At 44.8% G+C, this 25,947-nt stretch overlaps 3 protein-coding genes across 14 annotated transcripts in view; all 3 read right to left on the bottom strand.

The window, feature by feature from the left end:
• The window catches only part of RHOT1 (ras homolog family member T1), a 34,605-nt gene extending 17,600 nt beyond the window's left edge, over positions 1–17,005 (bottom strand). For 6 of the 12 annotated variants that reach the window (XR_013926845.1, XM_080379761.1, XM_080379769.1 and 3 more), the window contains exons 1-9: positions 14,775–15,589; positions 14,035–14,224; positions 10,579–11,749; positions 5,635–5,693; positions 3,372–3,453; positions 2,118–2,161; positions 1,295–1,348; positions 879–931; positions 237–345 (exon numbers count right to left, since the gene is read on the bottom strand). Coding sequence is in view for 11 of the 12 variants with exons in the window: in XM_080379761.1 (XP_080235887.1) it covers positions 237–345; positions 879–931; positions 1,295–1,348; positions 2,118–2,161; positions 3,372–3,453; positions 5,635–5,693; positions 10,579–10,615 (438 nt within the window). In the remaining variant the exon portion in view is untranslated. Of the gene's footprint in view, positions 1–236; positions 346–745; positions 932–1,294; positions 1,349–2,117; positions 2,162–3,371; positions 3,454–4,774; positions 4,849–5,634; positions 5,694–10,578; positions 11,799–14,034; positions 14,225–14,774; positions 15,590–15,755; positions 15,896–16,865 lie in introns of those variants that run through there. The other 6 variants (XM_080379766.1, XM_080379765.1, XM_080379764.1 and 3 more) reach the window with 6 other exon arrangements.
• On the bottom strand, positions 11,805–15,982 carry RNF135 (ring finger protein 135; the record flags this gene model as incomplete). Its single annotated transcript, XM_080373797.1, is given in 8 exon segments — positions 11,805–12,546; positions 12,550–12,654; positions 12,657–12,782; positions 12,784–12,831; positions 12,835–13,005; positions 13,009–13,037; positions 14,775–14,850; positions 15,824–15,982. Coding segments are annotated over 8 exon segments (759 nt in total). The 3' UTR covers positions 11,805–12,501.
• Positions 17,006–17,658: 653 nt separating the features above from the next.
• ADAP2 (ArfGAP with dual PH domains 2) lies at positions 17,659–25,700 on the bottom strand. The gene is made up of 10 exons (XM_080384508.1): positions 25,389–25,700; positions 24,117–24,247; positions 23,343–23,434; positions 23,123–23,208; positions 22,664–22,773; positions 21,848–21,994; positions 21,045–21,128; positions 20,618–20,680; positions 19,265–19,342; positions 17,659–18,630 (listed from the first exon to the last, which is right to left on the bottom strand). The coding sequence occupies exons 1-10, from the start codon at positions 25,480–25,482 to the stop codon at positions 18,412–18,414; spliced, it is 1,104 nt and encodes a 367-aa protein (XP_080240634.1). The 5' UTR covers positions 25,483–25,700; the 3' UTR covers positions 17,659–18,411.
• Positions 25,701–25,947: the final 247 nt, after the last annotated feature.

Raw genomic sequence — 25,947 nt, 5'->3', positions numbered from 1 at the left:
GGATGTAAGGAGGCTCTAAATATTAGAAGAATTTGACAGTAATGTTTGATTATACAATAGTGTGATCTTCTCTAAAGAAAAATAACATATAAACTCACCATGTTAATGACTTAAATTTGAAATATTTTATTTTGAACAAAAAAAATAAATCATCTTTTCTATTAAAAAGTTGCCATACATGCTTGGCAAGAATGTATTTTTTGTTACTCATTCTAACTTCAGAAATTCTTGCATACCTCTACACACGTTTCTATCTCTGTATATTGATTCATAATGGGAAGGATAGTTTCCATACTGCTATATTCCACTAGATCAGACTTGTTTCCAACTAATATAAGAGGCAGCCTGAAAACAAAAAATGGTAAAGAGCTTTGAAGACAGAGGGACAAAAAGATCTTAATTCAGCATTCTATCTCCCACCAGAAGCCATTGTACTTTCATGATGTAATCAAATATCACTGGCAGCCAACAGGCAAAAATAAATTATAGCAGTTAAGTAAATTGTTTTGATATACACTTAGACAGAAATGTACTTCTTGTTGATACTACAAAAAAACCCCACACAGTTCAACACAAAAGTAACTAATCATGTTGTTGTTATACAAAACCAGCATCAGTAGAAAAGCTCTACAGACCATGTAGCCAAAACTAGTTATACTGTAACAAACATAAACACACCTGGTAAAAGCTGCCCATGAAATTCAAAATAAATAGCATTGCTGGCATATGTAACAGACCTACATACTTTAAATCTCTTGTTGCTTGGACTTCTTATATAAACTTTAAGTTTAGAATTTGATTTTCTTAAACAATTAACATCCTCAACACTGTCCATTGATGTGCAGCCTAATTCATACTTCTCATCTTTACTTATGCACCTGCTATCTTTGTCTGTCCTTTCATTGATGAGAGGAATCCATCGACTTGTTACCTAAAGTGGGATTAAAAACAAACATGAAATATACATTTTCAAATCTTATATGACTGAACTGCGCACAAGTTTGACTACAGCTGCTACTGCTTTTTTCTCAAGAAGGCACATATTTGCCCGCAAAGGAGGAAATAAATAAAAACTGGAGTTGACTAATGAGCAACTTTCTCAGATGACTGAAATGACTAAAAACTCAGATACTGAAACGGACCAGAACCAATAATATATCTGAACATTCTCTATCAACTTGATCTCAAACACCGTCTTATGCATTTTAAATGTCTAATACAGTTTTCATCTTGCCAACGATTAACAGCGCGTGTTACATCTCAAGCAGTAACAAGATAAAATGTGTTACTATACCTTATCAATAGAATTCTTGTTGTTAACAGCATATACTATACATATCACATTTGCCTAAAATGAAAAGAGAGGAAAGGCATGGAATCCCACTGTTTAGAGTCTCTAGAGCAACAGAGACAGATAAGAACCATACATAACAAAATCAGGGTAAGAACAGTTTCATCATTAGTCAAGACCCTGACTTGTTTCAAGTTATTTTTGCCTGAGAAGCTTAAACAATTTATATGTTGAGAAGCACTAAAAAGCCTGTCTTGCAGCGTGACATTCACAACTTACGCCTGCAGAGGCCTATGCCAAGAAATCTAAACTGAAGAATCATAATTTGCAAGGTACTCAAGTACCAAACTAAGTGACAGAAATAGAACACAACACCATGACAGACCGTAAAGAAAATGTGCAAAGGTGCTCAAAAAGAACTGAAAATAGGAAACAGAAGGAACTATAAAATTACCAAGAATTCCATGCTACACATAAATGCAACAGTACAACATGACAGAAAGAAGTGAAATGGATCTTTCCAAGGTAGGATTATTTCTTTTCAAAACCTGTCAATCCCTTGGCCTACTGATTAAAAGATATTTAGGTTCTGTCCTTTCACTTGGAAGGACGAAGTTTAAGCTCAGTTCACCAACAGAGAGGCAGTGCCTACTATTCTTAAATAGAGGAAGGCTTACTATGGCATAGGGCACAAAACAAAACAAAATGCCAAGCAAGAGAGGTTTGGGTTTTTTTCAATTCAAACAAACTCAATGCAGAGAACTTAAAACGAAAGATTTCTTCAAAAGCAGAAACTATTTACTAGTAAACACTAAAATACACTTACCTGTGATATTTCATGGTAAAGCTGCTCATCACTTTGCTCTGCTTCTGCATTCAACAGAATAAGCCATTCATTAATACTAAACATTTTTGCAAACAAAACTGAAAAACTTATGAAACCAAACTAGAGCATTTCACAATGCTCCTGAGACACCCTTGTGAAAGCTCTTAAACATCTTTTAAAAAAATGCACTAAAGAGTGCTTCTGCTGTAACAACAATGAAATTGATCCATCAACCTCCAAGAGAAAAACAGTCTGTTGCACACAAGTTTTTTATCAGCTATTTTAAAGAGGAACCATTACATTTATAGATAGGTTTTCTCTGGAATTAGTCACACTTTGCATACCCCTACGTTTGCCAAAAGCCCCTTCCTGGGATAGTAAGTAGCAACAATTGTTCTATAATGTAAACTTTTACAGCAGAATATGGCATATGTTAATTTTATTGCAGTGTCCATGATTTTTTTTTTAGTGAGACCAAGCTTCTGTTACCCAAATCTATGAAACATTTCATTCAACGGAAAGAAAAATTCACTTCACATAAGTTCAAGCTCAAGACCAACAAAAAAACCCCTCATTATTTCTTTGTTCCAAATAGACAAACACACCAAAGATACTTCCTCAGCAGTGGTGGGAGAGAGAAGACAGGAAGGTATCTGCTAAGATGGCCTAATTCTTCACCTCCATTATAAATGGCAGAAGGATTTTTCTAGCTGTGCAACAGTTGCATATATTTATGATAGTGTATGAGCCTTGATACTGAGCCTATTTATCTATTCAGTAAGGTCAAGGAGATTAGAGTATATAAAAAAAGAAAAATACGAAATATGAAACTGACACAAAAGGATAAGGTGTTCGAACTTAGAAATTCGAAAGACATAGAATATAAGGTATGTAAAGTCTCCTGCATCTTAGTAAATTCTCCACTGGAAGAAAGAAAAATAGTTTTGAATTCCATTAAAGTACCCACCTTTGTCTGAACTGTAAATGTGTCTGTCACACATAGAACACTTCACTGGAATATTGCTATGACTGTCTTCCATGGAAGTACCAACAGCAGTTAATTATCAGGCTTTGAATTAGGAGGACCACCCACCACCATCTGGTTTGTTTCATCCCGTGAGTTTCTACTTTAATCTAGTCTTTTCCTACATGCAGCTTTGGTCCCATGACTGTATGACTTAAAAAGGCTATTGAGTTAGACAAACAATTCCATACCACGTCAGTCATACAGTAATGGTACCGTGTAGTCCTTACCTGAATAATCCACTATATGGGTTGGCACTCTTTCAGGTGTGACATCAGCTGGAATAGTGATTTCTTCAGCTCGTGGTGGAACCTTGCGTTGTAAAGAAACAGCAAGAAAAAGCCTTTATTAAAGATCAAAAAAATCCAGATAGTCAAAAGAAGTCATATACTACAACACACCTGCCAATCAGCTTTAAAAAGAACAACTTAGTAGCTCACGTACTTTTGGGGTTTGTTTTTTTTGTAATGTACTGAAAGTCACTGTGACTTTCTCATTCCTTATTAGTCCCCTTACTGAATAAGGAACTTCCTGTAGGCTTTGCAAGAAAGCAATGTTGTTAAGGGGTTCAATGAATGCTTCTATAGAACCCAAATCTGCTATATCCAACCACCCATACAGAAATACTATAATAGTGAAAACTATAAACAAAACCTGAATTGCAATTTACTTGAAACAAAAATTTCCTAAAAATAAAAATTCTAGTATTTGGGAGGGTTACCAAATTCAACCAGTTACTTCAACGGGCTACACATTGTTTAACAGGAAAGTAACATCAGAGTTAGCATGCTATTATTAACAAGTTAAATACCATTTAAAATGTTTTAATTTTTGCACTAGATATCCTGATCCTACTGCTGCTGAAATCAGTACAAGAACTACCCCTGTGAACCACGCATGAGTTGTTAAATAAATAAATATTTAAGAACAGCAAACAGGCATGACAGACAAAATACAAGTCTCAATTTTTACACAGTCATAATCTGACAACTTCCTTGCTTCTGACAGAGTGCTAAACATTAAGTTCAGAAAAGCCTGCAAAGCAAAACATGATACAAATTAAAAGTGGGTTCTATAAAATGGTAACTAGTAAACTAGTTATGATTGTTGGCCATTTTTTCCAGAGAACACTAATCCACAGTCAGGAAAAATCATCTTAAACCTAATTTTAATGAAAACTTCCTGCACGGCTATTTATTGCCTTTTACTTGCTGACATTGAACTTTCATGATAGTTTGTTTTCTTTTAATAAGAAAATAAGAAATGCCAATCACCAGAAGAATGCCTCTTTGCAAAGCTTCAGGCTCTACTTGCATCTTCATCAAGAATGATTAATGATAATACCCAGCATATTAAACACTATTCCAAAGTCTGAAATGTCAGTTACACACACCCATACAGCTCTGATCTGCATGACTGACCTGCAGGAATTGTACATGTCTCTTTCAGCAGTTTATATAGGATGTAGTATTTTTACAAAGTTATTTCTGCAATTTCAAGCAGATATTGTGTTATACATAATCATGCTTTTTCTCTGAATATGAACTTAAGAGAAATATTCTAGATTATAGTGCAGGAAGAAGCTGAGAAGTTAATAGAGGCCTACAATTCATTAAATACATCAATAACCAACCTGCCAAAGGAATGAGTCCCTGAGCAGTTTAAGAACAAACAAAAACCGGAGCTCCTTTTTACCTGCAACGTTGGGAACTAAATTCAAGTATGTTAACAATCTAATCTTGACTCATGAACTGTGGTAACCTGCTGATTTGCATTAAACGGCACAGTGTTAGATTCAAAGAGTAGCACATGATGTCTATTTTAAGACTTGTGATCAGAAGAAATAAACATTCATGTTTATATGTAAAAAGCTTTGCAGCAGCTGTAGTTCTTTTTAAAGGAATAAAATGTAGAGGTAGCTTTACTTTTATTCTGGAAGAAAGCAGTGAGAGTTTTTGGGTTTTTTTACTTCAAAAGTGTCTATTCTTCAAGAACAGAAGTAAAGGCAACAACTCAGTTACAAAAAATGGCAAACTTATACAATGTGACTTTTTAATTCCTCATTCTCATTCATTTTGCAATCTACTTGCTTTTTAAATATAACACTCAAAAAAAACCAAACCCTGAGGGTCTCACCTCTTTCAGCACCTTCCCATTTATAAGTCATTAATGTTGAAATATGTTACCAGTTATGACCAGTTCCAGCTGCTTAAAAACCCCTAAAATTCCTCAGATACAAAAAAATTAGTTTAATTAACCATTTCAAAACAAGGAAGGAACTTAAGATAAAATTTAAATTCCTAATCTTCACATCAAGATATATTTCACGTAACCTACATCACTTTTCCACAAGTCATCACCGCAGTTTTAGACTTTATTTTTTTTCTGAATAGGAAACATTATTCTAACATGGAGCCTATTAACTTACTCTTTGAAAAAACACTATACAACAGGACAGAAATAAAACTTAGAAAACAAATAAGGATGCTCTACCTCTTCTGGAAATTCTTCACTGACAAGGGACATAATTAGTGATGTCTTCCCAACTCTGGCTGCAAAAGCATTAAAAACAGAGATTAGATAAATTTGGTTTTGTTACACTCAATAGTTGCACCCTGTCTCCAAATGGGAAGTATTTTAAAAACAATTTCCAACTGACCACATTAAAGACTTATGTTATTTAAACATACTAAATATGGATGACAGCAATTCTCCTATAATTCTTTTACTGTAAAACCTTAGGATCCATTTCACACTTCTGCATTTCATCCAGAAGGGAATCAAATCCTGCTCTGTCTTACACAAAAGAATTAGCTTTAATGTAGAACACAAACAAAAATTCAAAACAAACTGGAAATATTTTAATGCAACTTAGCAAATAAAAACAAAGAAAGCACACAGAAAGGAATTTAGGAATTAACTATTTTTATAGTATTCTTGATACAATGACTGTGCTTCCATCCTAAGCTATCAAGGATAAGAGCTGGAAAAGAAGATGTGGCTCTACCATCAATGTAAAAAGTCTCCACAAACGAGTTTGACTACTTTGAAAGTGCAAGAGCATAATTTCCTTGATACAAATGAGCTGTTTCCCACAAAGAGTGAGAAAGAACAAAACCCAAACCATCAGCCCTTCTAAAGTCACTGTTTTCTTAATCCAGGAGGAAGATCATCATCTCTGCTTCAGTATTCAAGTCTATTCGATCAAATAAATGGCGCCATTTCCTCCAAAGTTCAGACTTCTGATACCCCAGTTGGACTGCTTCGTCTTGAGACTCTTTAATGCGACCATTTAAAATTAAGAGCTGGTAACTTTTCTTAGGATTCCCCTCTCTCTAAAAACTTTAATTTGTCGACTTCCTTTAAAAGCCTTGAAAGACTATTCCTGCTTTATTTGTTTTCAAGGCATTTCTTAATAAACAAAACATTCAGATTCAAGTATTATCTGGGATGGTATACTTCCATGAGCCCTCAATTCAAGCAAGAACCTGCTTCATCCTGGATGTATAGCATTTTTGCTAGCATGCATGGTTTACCAGCCAAGACATTGCTTGCCATCATCGAGCCTGTATCGCTGTTCCTACTGAAAACAATATGTCACCAACTGACATAAGTTGTTTTGTTGATATCGCTGCAATTAGACTTGTCTATTTAATTGTATGTAATTCTGAATTTGGGAGGAAATAAAAAAAAAAGATGAAATTGTATGACTGGTTGGTTTTGTGCAGAAAATGGTATTACTGAACCAATGATCTAGTCAAAATACATTCAACTTACCCAAGTTATTTTTAGAATAGTAACAAAGGGCCTTCTGACATCCAGAAAGAAAAACTTCTCTTCACCATAAGTTGAAGAGCAGTTATTACAAAATTATGAAAAGCAAAGAAAAAGTTATCCTGGGGAGGAAGACTTTTGCTTTCCTTGGGGAAAACAGTTGTAATTTTCCCCCGGTGGTATTAGCTAGAGAGCAGTAAGATGCAGGTTTCTTAGCAGCAATATGGTTGTGTCTTCATCAAAGTTACTCCTATGAGCTAGAACTGTAATTCACACTGCCAGGTGTCCTCCTACATGAACTACAGCTTAAGTTTCATCCTGACAGAATCAAAAGAGCTTTAAAAGCTCTCCTATTTCCATAGGAAAAAAGGTAAGTACTTTCCTGATAGGCAAGTTATTAGATAATTACTGAAAATGGTGCAGTGTATTTTGCATCTGACCAAGTCAACTTTAATTTAAAACAGTGGTGAAACATGTCGGCTTTGCAGATACAGAAACCCATTTCATTAATTTTGTATGACTGAAAACAGAAGATTATGTACTGCTGGTTGGTAAATGCTCACTATTTATAAGCTTCTGATACACTTCCTAGTATTCTAGAGTTGTTTTATGAAAATCCACATATTCAAGTGTAGAGATTTGGCTTATTTTGCTTGAATCTAGGTCAACAATTTGCCTTTCCAATTCTGTTTATAGTCTTAGAACTAACAGCCTAAACAATATTGGCTACCTAGGATGAAGGAAACAGCACAACACTATGTGACAATTAACTCTTTTCCCTCATATAGAAGTCCTTTAAATCATGTTGCATAAAATAACAAGCTGAACATTCTGAAAATTATTGACGATTAAACACGGATATTTGCACCCTGGATACTAGGACTAAAACAACCTTTAACCTAAAATGTAGACCACTGGGTAAGAAAAAGGCTGCGTTTTGGAACAGGCTTACAACAAAAGGTCTTCACATATTTCAGTCTGAGCTTGACAATCTACTGTTATCATCTAACAAGTATTACATGGTCTGGACAAACCTATGGTTTCATAATATTAAATATATATGAGACGTATACAAAACAGTACTGACAGTATAAATAACAAGTTTCACCAACAGGTAAAACAAATTTTTCCCTTCTGTTCTGTTGACTACATGTCCAGCAAAAATATAATACAAAGATACTCACAAATATAACAACATACAGCACATGGCAGAGATTAAGAGACCTGTATCTTTGAAATTTGCAGTTTGTGGTGGTTTGACCCTGGCTGGATGCCAAGTGTCCACCAAAGCTGATCTATCACTCCCCTCCTCAACTGGACAGGGGAGAAATACGATGAAAGGCTTGTGGGTCAAGATAAGGACAGGGAGATCATTCAGCAAACCGTCATAGGCAAAACAGACTCACCTTGGGAAAATTAGTTTAATTTATTACCAATCAAATCAGAGTAGGACAATGAGAAATAAAACCCAAAACCTAAAAAACCTTCCCACACCCCTCCCTTCTTCCTGTGCCCAACTTCACTCCCAGTTTCTCTACCTCCTCCCCTCAAGTGGCGCAGGCGGATGGGGAATGGGGGTACGGTCAGTTCATCACATGTTGTCTCTGCCACTCCTTCGTCCTCACACTCACCCCCTGCTCCAATGTGGGATCTCTCCCACGGGAGACAGTTCTTCATGAACTTCTCCCAACATGAGTCCTTCCCATGGGCTGCAGTTCTTCACTAACTGCTCCAGCGTGGGTCCTTTTCATGAGGTGTCGTCCTTCAGGAGCAGCCTGCTCCAGCATGGGTCCCCGCAGGGGCACAAGCCCTGCCAGCAAACCTGCTCCCGCCTGGGCCCCTCTCCCCACAGGGCCACAGGTCCTGCCAGCAAACCTGCTCCAGCACAGGCTGCCCACGGGGTCACCACCTCCTTCGGGCACCCCCTGCCCCGGCGTGGGGCCCTCCCCAGGCTGTGGGTGGGGATCTGCTCCCCCGTGGCTCATGGGCTGAGGGGGACAGCCTCCCTCGCCGTGGGCTTCACCACGGGCTGGGGGGGACTCTCTGCCCTGGTGCCTGGAGCCCCCCCGGCCCCTCCTGCACTGACCCGGGTGTCTGCGGAGCTGCTGCTCTCACAGTCTCACTCCTCCCGTCTGGCGGCTGTTCCGCAGCAGGCTTTCCGCCCTTCTTAAATGCATTACCCCAGAGGCGCTACCACCGTCACTGATGAGCCCAGCCTGGCCAGTGGTGGGTCCACCTTGGAGCCGGGCGGCATTGGCTCTGTCGGACATGGGGGAAGCTTCTAGTAGCTTCTCAAAGAAGCCACCCCTGTAGCCCCCCTGCTACCAAAACCTTGCCATGCAAACCCACTATACAGCTGGACACTGTGAACCTAGTTGCCAAACCAAAGTACCTGTTACACCTGTACTTAAACCACTGTACAGAGCCCATAGAGAACGCACCACTGCCAGAGAAAGTGAGGTAAATTAGCCATACATTCAGAAGAGGAATTCAACAGTGTATTCAAAAGCACAAACACATTTCTAAATAAACTGAGTCTTGCAAAACTTGCCAAATACAAGCTTGATGAATTAACTCTTTCTACATAGTAACATCTCCCTGAAAACTCTCTAAAAGAGTCATAAAGGATCTGTGTAGGCAATACAGACAGAGCTAACCTGCACAAACTGTACTATAAATACATATGGGGCGTTCAGTTCTCAGGAAGCCTTTGCCAGTAGCACTACATTCTTAGTATATAATTAGGCAATTTTACTAATAACACTTGGTAATTACTCTGTATTCTTTTCTTGTGAGGAACTTCAGTACACTTTACAAAATAACAGAACCTCCTTGCTGCTATTTACACCAATAAGAACCTGTAGCTTTGAAAGCGTACGCACTTAGTTGGGTTCCTAAGTGTGAACTTAAGGACATGATTTTAGGAACACATGAAAAACCACAGACTCGCTGTAACTTTGGCATGCATATACATATACATATAAACGTGCTGTTTATTCAAGGTCATGCAGTAAGTTAATGACAGAAGCAGTGATCTGGACTCCCCGGCCCTATCGTAGCCACAAATCTGCAACATTCGACTGAGTGGAGCACATCTGAGTTCCAAATCAGTATCACCACTGATTTCCAAAGTCAGTAAACAGGAACGATTTACGTTTGGTGTTCGCACACATACACACATTAAAAAAAAAAATAAATTAAAAAAAGAAGTTTTAACAGTGGCCAAGTACAGGGCAAGCACTCTATCCCGGTTTCATCTCCAGGGACGTCCAAGAAGCAGCCAGCCCTGCGGAGTGCCTCCCGCTGCGCGCCGCGCCCCCGGCCCGGGGAGGCGCCCGCCGGGAGCCGCCGGCCGGCCCAACGCAGGGCCCGGCCCGCCGGCGCGTCCCCCCCGCCGCCGTCACCGAGCTCGGCGCGGCCACGGAGCGCCCAGCCCCGACCTCTGCCAGCCACGCAGGGCCGGGGCTCTCCTCCTCGCCCGGTCGCCCCGGGCCGCGCTCCTCGCCCCCGGCGAAGGAGCCCGGGCCGGGGCGAGCCCCCCGCCCGGCTGCGCTCTGACAGCCGGCGGCACGGCGGCGGCGGCGGCTGCCCCTCAGCCCTGCGGCCCCCGCCCTGCCCCGCGGCCGCGGCCCCCGCCCAGCCCCGCGGCCGGCCCGCACTCACGTTCTCCCACGAGCAGGATCCGCACGTCCTTCTTCATGGCCCCGCTCCCTGGCCCCGGCGCGGGGGCGGCTCACATGGGGTTCGGCGAGGGATGCGGAGCCGCTGCGGCCTGCGCGCCCCTCACGCCGCGGCCCCCCCGCGCCGCCTCCTCCCCGCCGCCAAGCGGGCGCTCTACGGCGGCGCGCGAGGGACAGGCCAGGCGGCGGCGGCCCGCGCGCGCCTGCGTGCGGCTGCGCGGGGGGGGCTGGCGGCGCGCGCCCCCCTGAGGCGATTGGCGCCGCCGTCCGTCAGGGCCCGGCCGGGAGCGAGAGGGGGGCAGGCGGCGGAGCGGCGGCCCGGGCCGGGAGCGGCGTTCCGGGCTGCCCTCGCACGGCGGCACCGCCGCTTTCTGCCGCTAGTGCGGAGCCGCGGGGCAGCGCTCACCAGCTGTGAGGAAGCGGTGCCGGCTGCAGTGTTGCAACAGCCGGGCGAGCGCGCCCGACGCGCGGGAACGCACCGGCAGCGAGGCAGCGCGCTCCCTTCCCAGCTGCGACGGGATTTGTGATCCAAACCGTAACTCACGGCTGCTCCTGGGCAGCGCGGCGCAGCTGCTAATGCGAAAAATCAGAGGTGTCCAACGAGTTCATCATGCGGTCGTTCTTCTCTTTCCATCTGGACCAGGATGGGACCCCTCTGTCCTGAGGAGAGGCAGCGGCACTAGCTGTGCTCTACACAGTTGGCAAGGCTGGCCAAGCTACCCCTGGTCCTGCTGACACATTTAGTCCAAAGTGCTTTCAGAGTGTCCAGTGACGGAAAAGTAACCTTGAAGACCACCAGCAGTTCCATCAATGACTTTAAAAGCCATGGAGCTCAGTTTGGCTAAATCAGCTGGTTGAATCCCATGTGCTTTATTCACATTAAACTTCTTATTTTGTTCGTTCTGGAATGACAATGTCTTCCTGAAAAAGCTTTCTCTTTTGGGGAACTCTGTTTTCAGCCTGCCTGCGTGAAGCAGTGGTCCTCTCAGGAATTCAGCTGTCAGTGTGTTTTGCAGGATCTCAGCTCCGGCCCCTTCACCCCACGCAGGCAACAGAGACCTCCCCACAGCTAGAAAGATGCAACAGGTGACGGCAGAAACGTTGCCTGTATGCTGGCAAGGAAACTCACAGAACCTCTTGTTTCCTTAGGCTCCCTGGCAAGAAAAGATGGTCCTTTCTGTGACACTGTCCTGTTTGCTGGCTCTTTAAAAAAGCAGTAAAGTGACCACATTATTTATTAGCTGGTACACACACATTTGAAAACATCTGCTTCCAAAACCATTCCCGTGGTCATACCACCACCAGGACTGACAACCCTTTGGTCTGGACAAGACTAAAACATGGTGCCAGTGAGATGATGTTCTTCTGGGACACCTGCCTGAAGTGTCAGGTCCTCATATACCAAATCTATTTCCTGTAGTTTAGTACCTACTCTAAACAGAAAGATTTTCGTGCACGAGATCAGTAACATTCTTGCCTTCTGAACATCCCTTACTCGATCAGATCTTTCTAAAGAAAGCTTACTCAACAGAATGTAATGTCATCATATGCTCTCCTGCAACTTTTTGGATCAATGTAGGAAAATGAGGTTCATGGGAAGGGCTTATCCCTAACCTCAGAGCTTCCTTGATGCATTCCTTCCTACGAATATCCTGAGACTACTCAAAGCTGCTTAAGAAATCCACCTCACTCCCACAGGGATGGTTACTACCTTTAGCATACACTGAAATCGCTTTAACGAAGTATGGCTAGATCAGAGCACAGTGTGAAGACAAACAGAGCAGACAAAGTATCAGTTACTGATTTCCAGGAAAGCCTGGGCAGCTGCATGCTCCTTAGTAAATTCCTGAAGCTTGTGGAGGAGCTCTGCAGTCATAAGCAAACTTGTCACTTTTCTGAACAGGCTTTATCTCCTGTTTGTGTGACATAAAGATCCATTTCCTTCTAGACTCTATAGCCAGAAAGCAGGGTAAAGAGGATTTGAGGCACTGATTTCAAAAGTATGCAAAATCAATTTGTCAGTGATGGAGTAAAACGAAACGGTCTTCTTTTGTTGGAAAGAAACTGGAGGAAAACTCCAACCTTCAATGGTTTATCCTTGTGTAATAATGTTTCTTGATCCCAATGCCATGCCAACAGCTGCTTTTTGGGATCTAGCTGTCCCACACACCAAGAATGCTCTGTTTTTTCCTAATTTGTCCCTTCTACCAATCATTTCATGAGCAACTCCAACAGCCTATCCATCACTGTCCTTGGTAACTGCTTCCCAGTAGTGGCACCCAGTAGAGAAGCTCTTTGAACACATCACTTGGCTGATGCAGAATCTGTTGGGTGATGGTTCATAATCAGTTGGGTAGCTGGAAACCATCACTTTCCTATTCTGAGCTGTGATTGTGAAGTATTCATATACTTATGTGAGATCAAAAGTCCTATCATCTCCCCCTAGAAAACGGAAAGGAAATATTCTCACGTGCAGGCAACAAGAAGGCAGATCACCTCGGTGTTTACATGCACCCTAAACCAAAAGTTTTTAAATGTATTACTATGAGATCTAGCATAAAATACCCACAAAAAGGTAAACCTCATTTGCCTAAATTTAGAAATGGTGATGATCTACATCTGAGTTTGTTCTCTTAGTCTGCCTTTACAGTCTGTAAAAAGAAACAGGCCTTTTGAAGGCTTGATTAATCTCATTTGCAGGTAGGCGTCTCAAGTAGGCCAGATGACTCACACTCTAAAAGTACCCATTTCTCTTCACTGCCTGTAACGGGACTCCAGATCAGATATAAATATATAGTTACACAAAGTGAATTCCAGTGTGGGCCCCTGTGCCTTGGTCCTGGAAGTCCACTTCTGTCTCCTGGCACCGTCGCACCCAGTAAGTCCCACTCCAAATTCCTGCTAGCTAATTTGCATCATTGGCATTGTTGTTTCCAACATCAAAACGGGCTCTGCAGAATTCAAAGTGCTTTAACTGCCTCTTTTTAGAGCTCTTGACATATTTTCCCCAAGAAAGTTGTTAGAAAGTACTTAATAACTTTGTGAGTTCTTTAACTTGCATACATGTGTGTATACACATACACACATACATACTTTCTGGAATACAGAAAGATAATAAAGCATCTTATCATAACCTTAGATTTGACTCAGGACTGGATTTAAGCAACGTAGTCCCCACTTCACTCCAGCTCAACAGCTTCTTTGGAACAAATCTAGTTCTGAATTGCATTCCCAGCCTATGCCTTTTTTAGTGCTTTTCCCTTCTGAATTTCTCACTCCAAACTTCCCCTGGTAACAGTAAAGTCTGTGGACTGGTATCACTGTCACTAGTGACAATAGTGCAGTGGGGACCTGAAAGTGCTCTGTACATATTCAGCTATGCAAGACATGTAGCTTAAGAGTTTCTACTCGTACTCTGCTACTTCATTTCATCACTTACTGTTTGGGCTTTGATGTCTGTGAGCTTGTTCCCTTCGACACAGAGCTGGTGAACAGGCTTTTCAGTTTTCTGTTGAGCTGCTTTTTGCTCTTGTTCAATGAACATCAGTGTTTCTCTCCTGTCTTTCAACATATTCCTTCACACAACAGAAATCTTTAGTAATCTGGCTTTTGATCTGAGATGTATATTCCTGAAAGGCAGAAAACATGGAGTCCATTGTGTTGTGAGAAAAGATGCGTAGAATATGAGAATCTACTGCCCCATCTAATGTGCTCTTTGACAGACCCCTGCAGACCAGAAACAGCTACCTTTATTCAAAGGAGTAAAATAAATTTGACACTATCCTGCATTACCTGCCATGAGATTTTGGGCATGTTAAGGATCTTGACTATTTTATGGCCAGCAGTGTTTGCCTTACAACTTAGATCAATATTCCCTTTATGATTTGCGTTTTGCATCTAAGAGTACCAGAAACATTCAGGCTACTCCTGGGGTAGGCAGAAAAAGGCAGCAATGCACAACTCCAGTGGCCTTTGTGCCAGCCAAGATAGGAGTTAGTACGGCTGGTGCCATAGTTCATTCTCATGAAAAAAAGAGCTGTGACAGCAAAAGAAGGGACAAAAAGGCAGATTGCTGCTCTGGGCTGGAAGGCTACACTGGAATCAATCATGTCCCCAGGTGGCAGTGGGAACAGAAGCTAACTGCAGGTAATGAAGGTACAATGTGTAGCTTTGTTTTACCGAGATCTTTCCTCAAGAGGTGAATGGTCTCTGCAGTCATTTCTAGTTGCTTGGAGATGTCCCGTATCTCTTCCTCCTTTAAAGTGACACATTGGACCAGTCACCTATACAACCCCCAAAGAAAGCATGACTAGGTTAAGCAGAATAATAAAAATCCCTACATCATTGACATTAGTTAAGCACTGAAATGGTTGAGGAGGGGTCTGGAAGACACAATTCTGAGTGGGAATAGTCACAATGAAGTCTACATGCAACATTCATCCATTACATGTTCAAATGTAACTGTGAGCTTCAGCTCTTTGCTCGACTATTGAGACTGAAGGCGGCTTTTTAGATATGTACGTGCTAAAACAATGAAGGTCAAAAGACTTTTCTCATCTCCTCCAAGTTTGGGAGTTATTTTAAGCAGAGATCTAGATAATGAACAAGTCCCATTTTGTGCCGTTCAGCTGGGTGGAGCTGTAGCACTGTATAATAATGATACTTGTCCTTTCAGGAGTCTCCAGTGCTACGCTGGTGCAATAAACAACACCCAGCACAAAGAACAGTTAATTAATTATTACTATCACACATCAGCTGAATACATACAGCTATTAGTTCTAATTCAGCTACGCAGTCTGCAATGTGTCAGCCACCACCCATGGACCCCAAACACGGCTTTAGCTAAACCCATCAGCTCAGCACACGCAATACTGTTATGGCAATGCTAATATTAGCATGGGAAATGCAAAGTATCCGGGGTGTGGGAAGTGAAAAGAAAGATAAAGTTCCCACAATCCTAGCCACAGCCCCATGTCTGTGACCCTGGCGAAACCTTTGGAATTGCAGCCAGGGCTGGCCCGGGGAGGGGGCCCAGGCTGTGCCGGGGGGCGGTGGAGGGGGAAGCCCCGGGCTGCTCTGGCAGTCCCTTCCCCAAGTCACCGCCCAGCAGAGCTCAGAGGGTTTCGGGTCATCCCATGTTTCCAATTCTGCTTCCTTTACCTGCTGCGGGGTTAAGGTCCCTGAGCTCAGAGCGCTGCGGCCCGTCATTAGAGCCTGCTGTGCTGTACCAGGACGGGGCCCCCTGCCCAGTCTGCACCCCGGTGCTCCTGGGGAGCTCCCCAGTCCAGCCAGAGAGCCCAGTACCAGCCCAGTTCTTCCTCTGTCGGGGAGCTGCTCCAGGGATTTGGGCAGACTGTAGAAATGAACTGTGATGCAGAGCTCGCCATGACCTGGTCATGGCTTTTATTGACTCTCAAAAAACGTTGCTGTTATCTGCACAGTTTCATTTTCACAGGGAATTTCCCAGTTTTGTAACAAGTCGTGTCATAGTTGCTGACATGGCTGGTTTGCTGACCCATCCGGGAGAGCAAGCGACACAGCATGGTGCAGCTTGCGCAGCCCCGGCTGGGTGAAGTTTGGGGTAGTGGATGAACTGAACGCTTCTGAGGTCAACCTGGGTTCCTTGATTCATCTCAAAATAACACCTGTCAAACCAAATGAAGACTGGCATTGTTCCTCATAAATGTCAGAAGGTGCTTTGCTATTGATTTCAAGGGCTGCAGGATTAGGTTGTTAGGATTTGCTGAACCAGCATGTGAGCTAGAATGAATCAGGTTGCATGGGGAGAGAGAGTGGAACCCAGGGAAGTTCATGAGAACCTATCAGCAAGCAAAACTGCTGCAGATTGCTCCAGGTTGGATGGTGATGACTTGGCTGAGACAGGCAGAATGATGATCCAACTCAAACACTTCTGCACTATTGTGGAGGGGGAAATAAAAAAATTAAAAAAAAAAAAGAAAAAAAAGAGTTAATCTTACTAATCCCTGCAAGTACTGGCACTTCCCCATTTCTGCAGAAGAGGACTATTCCGGGTATCTCAGACTGGCTGGTAATTGTCAGCAAAAGGTTGGAAACCTTACCAGAAACTTAGTCTGCAAGCCTTCCTCTTGATTTGCAAACTAAGGCTATCTGAAAAGAAGAATTAAGTATCTGAATGACTGGCTGCTTGGTAGAACAAAACCTGAGACTTGGCCTTGAGGCAAGAAAATACTCAGAGCACTGTATCAGCCAACGGAAATCCTCAGTTCCTACAATGGATATAGGTGGTACCTGATCAGGAGGCACTCGCCCTCCATGCCCAGCTCTGGTCTTCATTCACCGAGTGTCTTCAAGCAAGTCACTGAAGATAACTTTTAAAACTAGTTTCTGCCTTTTCATGCTCAGACTAATCACAGAATGGTCGGGGTTGGAAGGGACCTCTGGAGATCATCTAGTCCAACCCCCTCCTAAAGCAGGTCACCTAGAGCAGGCTGCACAGAATCATGCCCAGGTGGCTTTCAAATATCTCCAGAGAAGGAGACTCCACAGCCTCTCTGGGCAGCCTGTGCCAGGGCTCTGCCATGCTCAAGGTAAAGAAGTTCTTTCTCAGATTCACACAGAACTTCCCATGTTGCAGTTTGTGCCCATTGCCCCTTGTCCTGTTGCTGATCACCACTGAAAAGAGCCTGGCCCCCTCCTCTTGACACTCGCCCTTAAGATATTTGTACATATTGGCAAGGTCCCTTCTTTGTCTTCTCTTCTCCAGGCTAAGCAGGCCCAGCTCTCTCAGCCTTTCCTTGTAAGGGAGATGCTCAAGGCCCCTCATCATCTTTGTACCCTCCACTGGACCCTCTCCAGCTAATTAAGTTTCAGCTGGTTTTTTTGGAAGTGAGACAGATCAGCGTATGTTCATCCCATACTCATGATGTGTTTGCTGGAGCACTCTGTGGGGTTGCTTTGGAAAAATTTGGTCTTCACATGTTGGATTTGCTACTCATAAAGAAGTCAAACAGCAGAGACTGTTGAAAGCAAGGAGCTAGGAGTATTTGTCATCAGAGTGATTCTGTTACAGTATCCTCCAAAATTCAGACTTGACTTTTTATTTTTTTACTGTGCTAGAAATGTAACACTGTAAAAGGCATTAAACATTCTGTCAAAAACAACCATGTCCCTGTCTGAAGAGGAGCTGCAGCCAGGTGAAATGTAGCTGCCTGACTCTGCTCCTCCCTGAGAAGGACATCCAGTGACTCCAACATGAATTGGTATCTTAGATCTATCCAACAGGACACCCTGCATCTTCCTGATAGGAGATGGTATCTTTGCCTCTTGGTCACTGTCCCTATGTACTCATGTAACAGATGACTCCACTGGCAGGATATGCCACTGGCTGGATTGTCAGGTACATCTTCAGGGTGTACAGGAGTCTGTCTGACATCAGACCAAGGCAAGAAAAAGAGGAGCTGATATAACAGCACCTGCAGGAGTCCTCAAGGAAATGCATGCCAGCCCTTCTGGGGTCAGACTTTCTCCATTGACTTTGGGGTTTTTTCCACATGACAACGTTGGGTAATTCATCCCTATGTCAGGCTAGGAAGGCCTCCTCTGCTCAAAAGCAGAGACGTAGGAAGAGAGAAGCCACTTCAAGCAAGGTTCTGCAGGGGCACAGATAATTTCTGAGTATCTGCACTCCCTCTTACTCATTTCTCTGTTGCCATGCTTCCTGTGCCTGTGGCTGGCAAAAGAAGAAGCCCTTTGTACTAGTCACTGCAGGGCCTTGAGCACCATCCTTGCCAACAGAAAGAGGCCACAGAGCCCAAAAAGTGCACCAGTGCTAGTCTTAACCCGTCAAAGGCTGGGCAATGACTCCGTTTAAGGTGTCTATCCACTCCCTCTGCTCCCTTTCATTCTCACATATAAAAACAAACTCTCTCATTGGTGTGACCACAGTGATCGCTGGTTTCCTCTTCTTCACCCGGACTCCCTGGGGCAAGCCAGCTCGTACTTCATATCCCTCATCCATCCTTCCAATAAAAACCTGGCCCTGTGCAAACGCATCCTAGAAAGAAGGAAGCAGAAGACAGAAATTAGCCAGTGGACAGCACAGCTCCAGCAGACACTGGTCCTATCCTTTGACATGGAACAGGAACTGTGGATGCATGAAGGGGACACTTATTTGGTGACAGGCAGCAGCAAACACACCAGAGGTGTTTTTTGTTTGTTTGGTTTTTTTTTCCACACTTACAGGCATTCTCAGAAGGGAGAGGTAGGGACCCACCTTACAGAGCTGGTTGGTGGGTGTTCAGAAGGAGCACGGAAGGATATACTTGTGGCTGGAGTGGTGCTAGGAAGCAGGACATTGGGGCTGTCAAGCCTCTGTTATTGGTATATTGCTCATCTTGCCTAAGGTTACAGGCACAATGGCAACAGAGTTGGGAGAGTGGGCATAAATGCTACAGGCAGTAGCAGCAGCTACTTTTAAAAGACTTTGATCTCCCTCACAGCCACTGTGAGGGCCAGAGCTCCCAACCAGCTCAGCTTCAGAGAGATCCATCAACAAGGCAGGTGAGCTCTTGAGACTGAGCATCCTTCAGTCTTGCGCAGCCACCGGAAAAGCTGGGTGAGAACGGACCCTTCCTCCCCACCCAACTTCACAAAGGGGCTTGTGGAATAGCGAAGAGCACTCCTCTTACCAGCGGATTTTTAAAGTACATCAGGTTCCTTTCTTGAGAATCCAGGCAGAACCAGCGCACCTTAAAGGCCTCCTTCTGCTGCAAGGAGATGGCAGAAGTTCTTTAAAGATCAGGTCCCAAAGGGGAGTTCGGCCTGTTCAAGGCAGATCCCTGGACTGCCTATGTGACTCAGAGCTTGAGGTCAGTTTCATTTGTCCCTATAACTGGTGAGTCACTGCTGTGTGCAGCCCTCAGCTCCCCTCTCCCTGCGTTCACACGAGAGATTTGCATTCAATGGCAACCCTTTGGGTAAGGCAGGGAAGTTTGGTTCTACCAGTGATCAAATTATCAGGATTAAGGAAGTTGCAGCAAATGGATTAACGGAAAGCACTGCAGAGAATGATCCCTGGGCCACTGGCGATAATGAGGAAAGCATGCAATCAATTCCAGTGTTTTGGTTTCGAGGGGTGTGTCCCTAGCATTGAGGGATGCACAATGGTAGGTTTCTTTAAAAGTATTAATTCCATCAACTACACTTATCTGACCATTCCCCGAGCTAGTCATGGCTCTGTGCTGAACTGAATGGTCCTCTTCTAGGGCTCACTTCAGTCTGAGCGGAATTGAAGCTTTGGGAGAAAAACACACAATCTTTCATGCTTGTAGCTGTGAGTACTTTCCATGCAAGTACCTGCAGGAAGATGTATTGGGACACTAGTACTGAGCTGGGCCAAAACCCCAGTTTATTTAATATCAGCTTTACACCACTGAATTTTATAATGGGACTTTGGCTCATGGTTCACTCAGAGGAGAGCAAGGCAAGAAGTGGCAATGTTCAAACAAGGCCACAGATCTTTATTTCCTTCTTCAGCAGTGCCTGAAATATCTCTCTGCTTTTCCAAGGAGTAGTGGCTCAAATACTTTCCCACAAAAAACAAACCATAGGCTTCCACAGAGAATTTTCTCAATCATATTTTGCTGCCATAAGCAGATGTGATTTGTGTGCTACTAACTTTAAGAGGAACAGAGAAGTAGGGGAGTCAGCATGTGATGGTCTGCTCTAGCAGGAGCTGCAGTTCTAGAGCTGCACTTAGCAGATATAGCAATCCATTTAGCGTTGCGTAACAGGACTTTGCATGTCTACTGCCTGCTAATCCATCTTGCTTATTCTTCAAGAAGGGTTCCTCTTCCCAGTCTTATTTTCCACACAAAATAAGACATGATTGCCAAGAACGTAACAGGCTTGAATATCATGTCTTTTATCAACCCAGGAAGCATATACTCACTCAACAAGTCTTTACCAGTAAACATCAAAGAATTATCAAATTATTTCCATCTGGAACAATCCTGTTTGTATACTGCCAAGTATGCACTTACTTTTGGTCCTGTTTTCTCCATATATCCTTCTTTGACATAATTTCTTGTGATTCTGGGTATGAGCTAGAACACAAACACAAAAAAATGTCTCATTCAAGCTTGCTTTTCTGTTCTGTTTCTGTCAAAGCTAATCACCATCAGTTTTGGCTTTTGAGGTCTGGGTTTTCTTGGCTCCTCAGTAAAGGGAAGTCTGAAATAAGAAGGAACGTAAGGCTTTTAAAAGATTATAAGGACCACATCGGGACTTTTTGGCCTTAAAAGCTACATTTCTGCATGTTATCCAGCGCAGCCTTTCCTTCTACCTCTTCTGTCTGTTCTCAAGATCTATACGCTGCTATTTGAGCATCTGACTTCGGCAGAAGAGGTGAGAAAATGTTTTCCCATGCTATGTTTGCACAGACTGCTTCAAGTCCTGTTCAGTTCTCACCTCAGTCTCAGGGACAGTTGGGAAGGTTGTCCTGAGGTAATGGTAACGTGCTGCCCGAATGGCATTGAACCAGTCAACAATCTCCTAGGGAAAACAGCAAATACAAACATAAAGACAAGAATAACAAGGAGTAAGAGTGCTGCCTCTCCAAAATGCCCTTCTCCTTTCTTGTAACCTCTTTGCAAAGACGTACTTCCTCACCAAGCAGCAGCAAGAGTCAGTGACTTGCCCCAGATACCTGAAAAACATTAAGCCTCCAAAATAATTTAAAAGTGCCCCTCCAGGGAGGTCCCAGACACTCCCAGCATGGACAGTCACCTAAGTCTATGTACACAGGCTTTTTCAGTTTTTTCAGTTATGGATTGTTTAAAAACCTTTGTACTCGGAAAAACATGAGGACTATGGCAAGGGAAGAAACAGAAATTTAACAAAACCTGTATACATACTTCCTAAAATTATCATTGTTTGCTTGGAAATAGTGCAGGACAATATTGTCTATGTGTGTCAAGAAGGTTTCAAAACCACAGATTTATATAAAACCATGAGACAGTTACCTTACAGAGATTTACATACATGCCCCACTGAAGCCTTAAGACTATTCAGGGTGTGAAGTCGCATATATGCCCCAAAGGAACAGGAGCAAGATGTTATAGTTATTAGTGTCAAATTCTGAAACTTTCTATATTCTGCAAGTCACAGTGACTTCAAATAAAACCAGATCCTGCAGATATAGGGTATGTCTTCCAAAAGCTATAGCTCCAACATCTAAGCAGCTTGCTTATTCCAGTCTCTGTGGTATTCACCTTTCCACTTTCATGATAGACAAAAAGGTTCCTTGTCTGCCCATCTCTGCTGTATGTGATCTGCAGCCCGTGAGCATGTTGGATTTTCTCTGTCTGGAACATTGCATTCAGATTCTCAATGCTGATAATGGCTTTTGGACCTCTGGACTGTGAAACGAAAAGCATAACTGTATTAAAGTGCTCTCAGGGAAGGTAATGGAGGACAGATTAGCTATATGAGAACTAGATCCCTACCAAAGAGAAAGAAGACATCCTAAAATACCTGAATATCGGATACACCTGAAATATAAAGCCTTAACTACATGCTACATAAAATCTCTTACAAAGACTGATTCCCTTTCCTTGACAAATGCTAGGTTGCTATTTGAGGAGGATGTGTCTCAATTGCAAGGGATGCTCTGTCTCCGGCCTCATAGTTAAAGAACAACTAGCTAGACTCTCCCACAGCAGGGAGACATGTTGAGGATGATGCTGCAGCAGTTGATAAGAGAATATTTTGGTAATATAAGAGCTAACAGATCTCTTCTTCATCTTGCTATTCAACTGCCAGTATCCATTTCCTTTGTTCACTAAGCAAAAGGAGGCTGCAGTGTTAAGATAAGGGATGAGGAAAAGGGCTAAATCCAAAAAAGCAATTGCCTAAGATACCACATATGTTAATGGGGAAACGTCTGAGCTCCTCCAAACACAGGCTGTCCTGGCTGCAGAACTAGAGACAAAGCTATTCTATTTATGCTCTGTTTTGCCAGTGAAGAGCAGGGTCTGAGGACAGAAGTTGACCAGCCACCTAGGGCCAACTCTGGCTGAGGAACTTACTTCTTTGGTGTAGTACTTCAACACCCCTTCCCTTGCTGATAGGAGAAATCGCCTCTTCTGGAACTGTCTACTTTCCCGCCCACGCTTCCAGAGGAACCCTTCACGGCTACCTGCAGATCAGACCAAGATAAGCGTCACAGAAGGGCAGCACAATAGCAGGACAGTTTATCTAAATGGTGGTGTGGCACTGAGTTTCAAGTCTCTTCTCCATCTGAGAATTTTCATCTCATATGAAAAAAATCAGTGGAGAACTAGAGAACTGTAAGATCTAAATACACCCTTGCACTTCTCTAAGTGCCTTTTCTTAGGAGTTTCTCAAAGTTAGACTCAAAGCAAGGCCTGCACAACCAACAGTTCAAATATGACAAGCCAACCTTAAAGATCTTCAAAGCTGCAAAGAGAACACAGTGCTGTTGGCCTTAAGGCTAACACTTTTTCCCTGACAATCCTAACTTTTACCTGCAGAACAAGGATCTTGGCAGACTCGGGTGGCAACAAATTCCTCACGCTCATATTTAGCTCTAATCCATTGCTCTCTTAAAACCCTGAAAGAGGAAAACATGGATAAAGCTGATCTGCCTCTACTCTATTTTCACCAACCAACCAAAGAGACCTGTGGAGGGAAGCAGTAGTTCAATAGCTGTAAAGGTCTGCAGCAGTGAATACACCCTCAACTTACAAGCAATCACAGGACCGGGGGATGTAATAGTAGGGAGGGACTTTTGCCTCATATTTAGCTTTGGCACAGAGATTCCCATGCTTCTTCATAAACTGAAATACAAAAGAAGTTACAGTTAGGTGTGTGAGTACAAAATCAAAACCATGTCATGAACGTAAAATGAAACTCCTATCAAAAGGAGCACTGCACTTTTTGCTCAGTCTCACCATAACTCTCAGTGCATATCTACATACATCTGTAAATTTTCTTTGGCATTATAGTCTGCACTTGGTAGGTGGCTGAGACTTTTTTGCATTTACAGTTCTCAACCAGATGGAAGGAACATGAGATTGCAGTTGTTGACTAAAAGAACAAAAGAAAATGAGGAGAAAAGTTATTTGTTTATGATGTCCCTATACCTTCGTTTCCTCCTAGACATTAACTGTGATTATATTATTAACACAATTCAATTGAAAGTTGAGAGTCTGAACCAATATTTAAGAAGGGCATGTTGATTTCCAAACAGAGCATACTATCTGGAAATATCTGTGGGCTTCTAGACCACAGTGAAGAGTTAACTGTGGGCTTAAAAAAAAAAAAAACACTGTAGGCTGTTAGAAACACGGTCAGTGTAATTTGAATGAGTAGGTCATAAAAAAAACCCTGAAGTTACCCTGGAGTTGGCTCAGTGTGGCTTTGTTCCTCTGTCCATGGTGGACAATGCAGGAGTTATGAGGCAGAGGAGGTTATGATGAAATACTGAGAAAAGTGAATTACTGTTTTTGTCTTCTGTACCTCAGTAAGATCGTTCTCCCAGAAGTCAAGCCGAAGGGATTTGACCCTGCTGATTTGAGGAAGATTGCGATGGATTCCAGAGCAATTCAAACAAATGAATATTCCAAGTTTGTAAGAAGCCCACTCTGGATCTAGACACAAACACAAGAATGAACTAATGTATGGCAAAAGGCACAGCCACTGGCAAGGGCAAAAAAGCACAGCCCAGGCTTCACACACAATATATCCAACCCTACCCCATTGTTTACGGTTGTCACTTCACTCCGTTCAGAGGAACGGCACCTGCTTTCCCCAGTAAAGAATGCAGCCCCTGCACTTGTAGGCTCTTTCACTGCCTATTTGTTTAAAAATTAATGTGATGGTGCAGGCAGCTGAGTGGTGATGTAAAAGCTCAGCTAATTATTAGTTCAGGGTGGAAAGCTGCTGTTGCTGAATTAACAATGGAAGAATGTTGTGGACAGTGAACACTACTGAGAGTGCAACAGAGTACGAGCACCTAGAGCGAGGGCTTGTGTCCGCGGCCCATGGAAGCGCCCGCTCTCACCTGCCGCTGCATCCCGAGGCCACCTTGGCCGGGCAGCGCGCAGAGGCTTTCCGAGCGCTCTGGCAAGGCCATTTCCTTGGCCCGCCACTTCCACCCGGCCACCCTCCGCTTCTCCCTTATCACATCAAGCAGAAGCTGCTTATCTTCTCCCAGCAGCTGCAGCCTACCGATGGTCCGCTGCCGTGGGCGAGGGGGACTCCCACCTGGAAGGGGCGCCGGGTGCCGGCGCGGTGCAGGCTTCCAGCAGGCGCCTCGGTGCCGTTCTCCGCCAGCCCCAGCGCAGAGGCATTCCCTCCCAGCTGGAAACCCGCCTCACGCACCCTCCTCCTCCGGCCTCATGCACCGTCTACAAATAGCTCTGGGGAAGCTGCCGGTGCACTGAGGCCACTTCCTGCCCCACGCCGTCCCCCCGGGGCTCCCAGCCGCCGCTCCCGGCCCGGCCCGGCCGAGGAGAGCCGCGTCCCGCCCGCCCCGCGCCCGCCGCCCCCCAGGGCCCGCCCGGCCGCCCCCCCGCGCGGGGCGCTGCCGCCTCAGCACCTGCTCCCGCCGCCTGCAGGGCACGGTGGCGGCGGGCCCCGGGCGCCCGGACCGAGCCAGGCGCGCCGCACGCCGGGAGGCTGCCCGGCCACGGAGGGACGCCCGGAGGGCGGCACAGCCCGCGGGGCCCGGCGGGCCCCTCGCTCAGCCCCACTTTCCAGTCAGAAAGGCGCCGGGCGGAGCCCCCTCACCTGGCTCCCCGCAGTCGGCGCAGCGGCCGTTGCCGGTGCCCGCAGCCCTCTGCAGCTCCAGCAGCAGCGTCTTGTTGCGGTCGCGGTCCATCATCGCCGCCGGGTGCCGGGCGCGGCGCGGAGCTCTGCGGGAGAGGCTGGGCGCCGGGCGGAGAATGAGGAACCGGAGCGGGGCGCCCCGCCGCCTCCCGCGCCCTGCTGTGCCGCCCCTCAGGCCGCCTCCTGGCGGCGGCTGCCCCGCGGGCCCGGCCCGGGGAGCGCCCGCCCGGTACGGCCCGGAGCGGCCCGTGAGGCGAGCCCTGAGGGGCGGGCGGCGCCGCGCCCGGTGCCCCCTTCCCCACAACGAGCCGCGCCGCCTTCGCCCCCTGCCCGCGCCGAACGGCGCTGGGGCCGGGGCCGGCCTCCCGCGGCGGGCTGGGCGTGACGGGGGTCCCGGCTCCCCGGGGGCTCCTCCGCGCACCTACAGCATCGCCGTCGCCTCCACCTCAGGGCTATATCTAAAAAAATAACTGTAAAAGCCAGCTGCAAACAGGCCGGCACCCGTGCGGCAGCCCTGGCT

This window comes from Falco punctatus (genome assembly GCF_963210335.1).
Source record: "Falco punctatus genome assembly, chromosome: 1".
NCBI lineage: Eukaryota > Metazoa > Chordata > Aves > Falconiformes > Falconidae > Falco > Falco punctatus.
This window is presented reverse-complemented; position numbering and strand designations above follow the sequence as displayed.

Bases quoted from the DNA above. Each gene is read 5' to 3' on its own strand.
- ADAP2 (XM_080384508.1), bottom strand. From the start codon at position 25,482: ATGATGGACCGCGACCGCAACAAGACGCTGCTGCTGGAGCTGCAGAGG. The intron at 23,435-24,116 runs GTACAGAAGACA...TTTGTATTTCAG, and splicing joins GGGAGAACGATCTTACTGAG to TTTATGAAGAAGCATGGGAA. The intron at 18,631-19,264 runs GTAAGAGGAGTG...CCTTCTTTCTAG, and splicing joins TGTACTTTAAAAATCCGCTG to GATGCGTTTGCACAGGGCCA.